General features: G+C 39.3%; 2 protein-coding genes across 2 annotated transcripts; both read left to right on the forward strand.

Moving 5' to 3' along the window:
- The first annotated feature begins 1,650 nt into the window (after positions 1-1,650).
- On the forward strand, positions 1,651-4,249 carry LOC111486871 (protein MITOFERRINLIKE 1, chloroplastic). Its single transcript, XM_023134022.1, has 2 exons — positions 1,651-2,965; positions 3,935-4,249. The coding sequence occupies exon 1, from the start codon at positions 1,779-1,781 to the stop codon at positions 2,946-2,948; it is 1,170 nt and encodes a 389-aa protein (XP_022989790.1). The 5' UTR covers positions 1,651-1,778; the 3' UTR covers positions 2,949-2,965; positions 3,935-4,249.
- A 79-nt stretch (positions 4,250-4,328) lies between these two features.
- LOC111486861 (L-type lectin-domain containing receptor kinase S.6) lies at positions 4,329-6,516 on the forward strand. The gene has a single exon (XM_023134006.1). It carries the CDS (start codon positions 4,373-4,375, stop codon positions 6,392-6,394), a length of 2,022 nt encoding a protein of 673 aa, XP_022989774.1. The 5' UTR covers positions 4,329-4,372; the 3' UTR covers positions 6,395-6,516.
- The last annotated feature ends 371 nt before the right edge of the window (positions 6,517-6,887 follow it).

The following is a 6,887-nucleotide window of genomic DNA, read 5'->3' on the forward strand; positions in this document are numbered from 1 at the left end:
AGCTTTTTGTCCACTTTCACAAGAAAAAGGCAGAAAAAGCAAAAGGGACCCACACCCATTTATCTATGACTAAAACACATGGCTTTTAAGAGGAACAAAACTCGATGGGCCTTGAAATAGAGTGAATTATGAGATCCCACATTAGTTGAAGAGGAGAACAAAGCATTATTTATAAGAGTGTGAGAACCTCTTTTTAATAGATGTGTTTTAAAAATCTTGAGAGGAAGCTCGAAAGGGAAATGTCAAAGTGAATAATATCGGTTGTCAGTGGGCTTAGACACATAGTCGAGTTGGCCCAGATCCACTACTATAAAATATTGTCCTCCTTAAGTTTTCCCTTATCGGGTTTCTCCTTAAGGCTTTAAAACGAGCATGTTTAAATGTGAGACATCACAATCCTATATGATTTCAAGAATTTTTCTTATGGATAAAATTAGAGTGAGAGGACAAGCCCGAACTACAAAGGAAATCAAATATAAACTAAATAGGAAAAAGCCAGGGACAAATTAGGGTGCACACACAGAAAGACCAGACTAGGAGGTAAACGAGAAAAGAGAACAACTTCTCAATCTCTCGAGGGGCATAACCCTAAAATGAGTAGTCCGTGAGTTTATAGTAAGAAACATCATCTCTCGTACAAAACATTTAAAGAGGGCCCTATTTTTTGAGATGCCTACATCATTTATGTTCCTGACATATGTGTTCACAAATTTTACTTTTGGGATTGAAAAAAAAGGTCCTAAGTTGTTACGGTTGTTTTTGGGTCGAACCACATTTTGGTAATCATTGGTAATAATATTCCAATTGATATACCCATATGATTAACCAAAAAAGCCATCTTTTTTTTTCTTTTTTTAATTTTAAAATGTTTTAATAAGAAAGAAAATTAAAAAAAATATATATATTGTATAGTTTATAGATTAAATAAAAGCAAACTTTTACCCTGACGTTGACCTTTGACCCAAGAGAAAGAAATATATTTTAATTGCCGATTTATTTATTTATTTATTTCTCAACACAAGATCTATCCCTTTGCTAATAATAAATTTTGATGTTAAATGTCTTTATTTTCAAGCGGCTAATTACGATTCTACCCCCAAATCTAGTTCGCATTTAAAGTCCCAATTAAAAAAAAAAAAAAACAATTCTTAAGATCTACTCAAATATAAATAATAATATTTATTTCCATCCCATAAAAGAAAATCTAAAACTTTTTTATTTTAATTTTAAAGTCCTAAAAATTAAGATTAATAATTTTTAATAACTTTATTGTTGGTGTGGTGGAGCTTACCTAATTATCAATTAAGCTTACCTAATTATGAATTATGCTCTCATCAAATCAATTAAAGATTTAGCAAATCTAATTTTAAATTTAATTTATTTTTCCATTTTTAAAATGTAAAAATATTTAATAAAATACTGAAAGAAAGCTCAAATTCGAGTTCATGAGACTCAAAGGCCCAATTTTCGGAATTGAAGAGCCCATGTTTTCGGCCCAAAACATATAACTCAATTCATTAGGCCCAGCCCATAACGATATAAATTACTGATTTATTTCTTTAATTAATATAAATAATTAGCGATTATTTATATGATTAAGGCATGAACCACACAGGTTAAAGCGTTGCGAGGCTGTCCGGCGGCCACCGCGGCAAGGTTTCTGAGTCTCCTTCAATAAAACCAAGTTAATTAGTCGAGGGGTTACTGTATATATATATATTCCGATCATCTTCTCCATTTCCGGCGAGAGCTGAGTGAAATTCGAGAGACTTCCAGTTATGGAAAGCAGACTCTCCGCCGCTCTTGGCCTTCCCCCGCCGGATCCGGTTTGTTATCCTTCTCTTTTCGAATTCCCCACTCTTTTCTCCAACTTTGATTCATTACTCGCCGGTAATAAAGTCCCCAAGGATCGGAATCACTTCCAGTATCCTCCTCTTCCGTTTTCTTCATTGTCCTTATCCACCGAACAGCAAGTTTTCACCCCCAAATCCTCCAACTGGCTGAAACCTCCCTCTAAAAACTCCCCCAAAATTCAATCCCTTATCAAGAATTTATCCGTCCTCGAACGGGCAGTCGTCGGCGCCGCGGGTGGTGCCATGGCTGGTGCCTTCACTTACGTTTGTCTCCTTCCGCTCGATACCATCAAAACCAGGCTCCAAGCAAAAGGGGCTTCGGAGATTTACAAGGGTACATTCGATGCCATTGTTAAGACCTTCCAATCCAGAGGGATTCTAGGGTTTTACAGAGGCGTTTCTGCTGTAATTGTCGGCTCTGCAGCTTCTTCAGCCGTTTATTTTGGAACATGCGAGTTTGGTAAGTCGATTCTGTCGAAATTTGATTGCCCTTCTCTGCTTATTCCTCCAACTGCTGGGGCTATGGGGAATATTATCTCCTCGGCTATAATGGTGCCGAAGGAGTTAATTACTCAGAGAATGCAGGTTGGGGTTAAAGGGAGGTCTTGGGAGGTTTTGATTCAGATTCTTGAGAAAGATGGTATAATGGGGCTTTATGCTGGTTATTTTGCAACGTTGTTAAGGAATTTACCTGCTGGGGTTTTGAGTTACTCTTCATTTGAGTATTTGAAAGCTGCTGTTCTTAGCAAAACGAAGAGTAACAATCTGGAACCGCTTCAGAGTGTTTGTTGTGGAGCATTGGCTGGTGCTATATCGGCCACTCTTACAACACCTCTTGATGTTGTCAAGACAAGGTTGATGACTCAAGTTCATGGGGAGGCTGCAAACATGTACAGTGGGGTGTCGGCTACGATCAAGCAAATATTGCAGGAAGAGGGGTGGATTGGATTAACCCGTGGAATGGGTCCTAGAGTTCTTCACAGTGCTTGCTTTGCAGCTATCGGTTACTTTGCTTTCGAGACGGCAAAACTTGCAATTTTGCATCGATATCTAATGCAGAAGGAGGCTTCAGAATTGGCTTCTGCTTCAACTTGATTAGCATTGTAGCTCAGGTGATCACTAGAACATCTTTATCTTTCTGGTGTGTTAAGTTTTTGATTCATAGTTTGTAACATTTTCATTTAGAATTAGAATAGGGGAAGAGCCCATCAAAGCATGAAATCCTGATTTGATTAAGTAGCTAAAACATCAGAACAATCAGTCAAGCTTTCATTGTTTGTCATCTATCTGAGCACTTGGAGAAGTTGTAGAAAGGATAATCCAATCCTCCACCTTTTGATCTTAAATGGGTCTTCAAGGTCTCTAATTCAATCCCCTGGAAGGTCAGAATTTAAGCATTTAGCAAAGCAATGAACTGCTTACTTAGATTCAACAAGGCACGTGTAGTAAGAAACCTCCAGCTAAAAGTCCTGCCATCACACTGTATATCCACCGAAAAACTAATGTTTTCACTGTTTCTTAAGCTCAAACCGCTGTTTATGCTAAGAGATACGGTAACGGCTCCAAGCCCACTGCTAGCAGATATTGTCCTCTTTTGGCTTTCCCTCTCGGGTTTCATCCAAAGTTTTTAAAATGTGTATGTTGGGAAGAGGCTTCTACACCCTTGTAAATAATGTTTCATTCTCCTCTCCAACCAATGTGGCACCTCACCGATATGCTATCAAGGCCCAAATAGGTTGCCTTACATAGGCTCCAAAGGGGTAATCCTTGTGCACCATGTAGTCTTCTATCTGATTCTTGCTATATACGATTTTTTGCCATAAAGAATTAACATCTCTAAGATATCTTTAGTTAGCACGACCTTTTTGCATTTGATACATGAATTAGAAGAAATCCATCATCTCTGTGAAGTCTATTGTGCACTCCAAGTTGAAATATCAATAGTTATGTTAAGGGAAGAGAAGCAAACCGTATCTGAGATCTCATGTGAAGTAGTGATGGATTGACTAAACTTTCATGTTCTAAGTAAGAATCTCAGTGGTAGGTGTTCTTATTTTCATTTTATATTCTTACCATTGCAGATATGAACTTTTGAAGCCCTTCAGAAGAGTTGAGACCACTAAGAAAACTTCGAATCAACTTCTCGAAGGCAGCTGCGTGAGGTAGGCGATAGGCGTTTTTAAGAGGCTTACTATCTATTACGATGAGTTCTCCCATGTGTATGATGAAGTGATGTTTCTTTTTCAATGTTGGCTTAATTCTTACCTATTATAACATGGAATCTTGGCAGATAATAAGTACTTTTTGTGTATTCATTTGGTAGGAAGCTGATGAATTGATCATATAAAGGACAGTTTGGTTTATGTTATGTTGAATAAGAGTATATCGTTCTGTCTCATGGAGTTCAAGCTTCTAGTTCTTTTGTTCTTGTTTTAATTCTTGTTCTTTGAGTGTAACAAGTTATATCTTTTTTTTTTATTTACAAAGAAAAAAAAAAAGAAATATGAACGAGGAAGGAAATGCTACCCTATGATTTCCCGCTCTCTCGGCCAAACAGAGCAAGCTCAGTTATGGATTATTCGACGTTCTTCTCTGTTCATTTCTTCTTTTTCTTCATCCTTTCCAGTTTCGCCCCTCTTTCCCTTTCTTTCTTGTCCAGTGAAAACTTTACGCTCTCAGGTGACGCCCATATCAGAAACAATGCCATTCTTCTCACTAAAGAACACAGCTGCCTTCCCTTTTCTTCGAATTCCCATTCCGGGGTCGGAACCGCCTTCTACGTAAACCCTTTTCGCTTTCTTGATTTCTCCACCAATTCCACGGCTTCTTTCTCCTCTCGATTCTCCTTCTCCATTGTCCCCACCCCGTTTTGCCCTTTTGCCGATGGAATCGCCTTTCTCATCACCTCCGATACCAAATCTTTCAGCCGCTCTCTTGGGCACATGGGCCTTCCCGACCCGTCTCTTGATTCCCACCTTTCTTTCGTCGCTGTTGAATTCGACACCAATTTCCACCCTGATCTTGGCGACATTAATGACAATCATCTCGGTCTTGATCTCAACTCACCTACCTCTTTGACTTCTGTGGATTTTTGGTCAAGTGGCATTGCTTTGAAAAATGGCAGGAAGATTACTGCTTGGATTGAATACAGGGATGACATTAAGATGATCCAGGTCTGGGTTGGGTATTCCCAGACTCGACCCGCAAATCCTCTTCTGGTTGCGCAGATCGACCTTTCTAAGCAATTTAAGGAGTTTATGTATGTGGGATTCTCTGCTTCCAATGGGAAGGGCTCTGCTCTTTACATTGTTGATAGATGGCTATTTAGAACTTTTGGGTTGGTCCCTTCTTTGAGTCCTGTGGGTGCCATTAACGAAGGAGACTGTTTTATGTGCTCATTGGAGGATTCAAGCACCAATAGCAGTCATGTCGTTGATGCTCGTATGGGGAAGAAGATTGGGGAGACGACCCTTGGATTGGGAGGTTTAGCTGCATTTGTTTGCTGCATTGTTGCAATTGTTGGTTATGTTTTGATAAAGAAGTTTAGAGGTAGAATGTCCAGAGGCAGAGTAGCCCATCTAACCTCTCAAGTTCATATGAACAGAGTTCCAATGAGATTCTCTCTTCAGGAGATAAAGTTGGCTACAATGGGGTTTAATCAGAACAGAGTTGTTGGGGAAGGTGGTTCTGCAACAGTTTACAAAGGGTCTCTCTCTTCCAGTGGAGAAGTAGCCGTTAAACGATTCGAGCGAAGCACGCCAAACAACTGCCAGTGCATTCCTTTCACCACAGAGTTCGCGACAATGGCGGGTAGCTTAAGACATGAGAATTTGGTTCAACTTCATGGATGGTGCTGTGAGGCGAACGAGTTGATGCTTGTTTACGAGTACTTACCCAACGGAAGCCTTGCCGAACTTCTTCACAACAACTCCAATTCACAATTTGTTCTTCCTTGGAAGAAGAGGTTGTCTATAGTTCTTGGGGTTGCTTCTGCATTGACATATCTTCATGAAGAATGTGAGAACCAAATCATTCATAGGGATGTCAAGACCTGCAACATTATGCTTGATGCAGAGTTCAACGCCAAACTAGTGGATTTCGGTCTAGCAGAAGTATACGAACACAGTTCGAAAACAAGAGAAGCAACCATACCAGCCGGAACGATGGGATACCTTGCACCCGAATATGTTTATTCTGGTGTTCCCACTGTCAAATCCGATGTTTACAGCTTCGGTGTGGTAATGCTCGAAGTTGTGTCGGGACGGAGGGCTGTAGAAGAAGACGGGACGGTGCTCGTCAGTTGGATTTGGGATCAATGGGAAGTGGGGAAACTGATTGAAGCATCTGATTCAAGGTTGATGGGAGAGTACAATGTAGTAGAAATGGAAAGAATTCTAATGGTGGGACTTCTCTGTGTGCATCCAAATCATGAAAAGAGGCCAACTGCTAAAGAAGCTGCAAGGATCCTCAAAGGGGAAGCACCACTCCCTCTACTGCCATCAAGGAAACCAAGGGTCAATATCAAGCCTTTTTTTTCCTGATGAAAAAGATAAAGAAAACCCGTGTCAACTATCTCGGCCTCAACGACCCCCAAGAGTCAGTTTAGCTAGCCGAACCATCGATCAAATTTGTCATTGACGCCAATCTCCATTGAATCGTGTATATTGATTTGGTTTCGGCTTTTCGATGTTTGAAATTTTTTATAAACTTTCCTTTTACCTATGAGCAAGGTTTTTAAATGTTGACGGAGATAGAAACATCGAAATATGTATATTATATTCATATTAGTTCATATTAATATGTCAGATTCATTTCTTACTTCATATAGCATCGAAAAACAAATCAAATCTGATATGACTAAATCAAATTTAATCCAAATAACTAAATCAAATCTAATCCTAATTAATAAAAAATCTCGAGCTAACTAAAGGGGTCTTGAAAATTGAATGGGATAGTAAGAGGACGTAATGTTCTTGAAATTGGCCGGAGGAATAGGAATTGGGTATGAAGGCTCCTCCCAATCATAATCATAAA

This window comes from Cucurbita maxima, unplaced genomic scaffold (genome assembly GCF_002738345.1).
Source record: "Cucurbita maxima cultivar Rimu unplaced genomic scaffold, Cmax_1.0 Cma_Scf00012, whole genome shotgun sequence".
NCBI lineage: Eukaryota > Viridiplantae > Streptophyta > Magnoliopsida > Cucurbitales > Cucurbitaceae > Cucurbita > Cucurbita maxima.

Bases quoted from the DNA above. Each gene is read 5' to 3' on its own strand.
- LOC111486871 (XM_023134022.1), top strand. From the start codon at position 1,779: ATGGAAAGCAGACTCTCCGCCGCTCTTGGCCTTCCCCCGCCGGATCCG.
- LOC111486861 (XM_023134006.1), top strand. From the start codon at position 4,373: ATGCTACCCTATGATTTCCCGCTCTCTCGGCCAAACAGAGCAAGCTCA.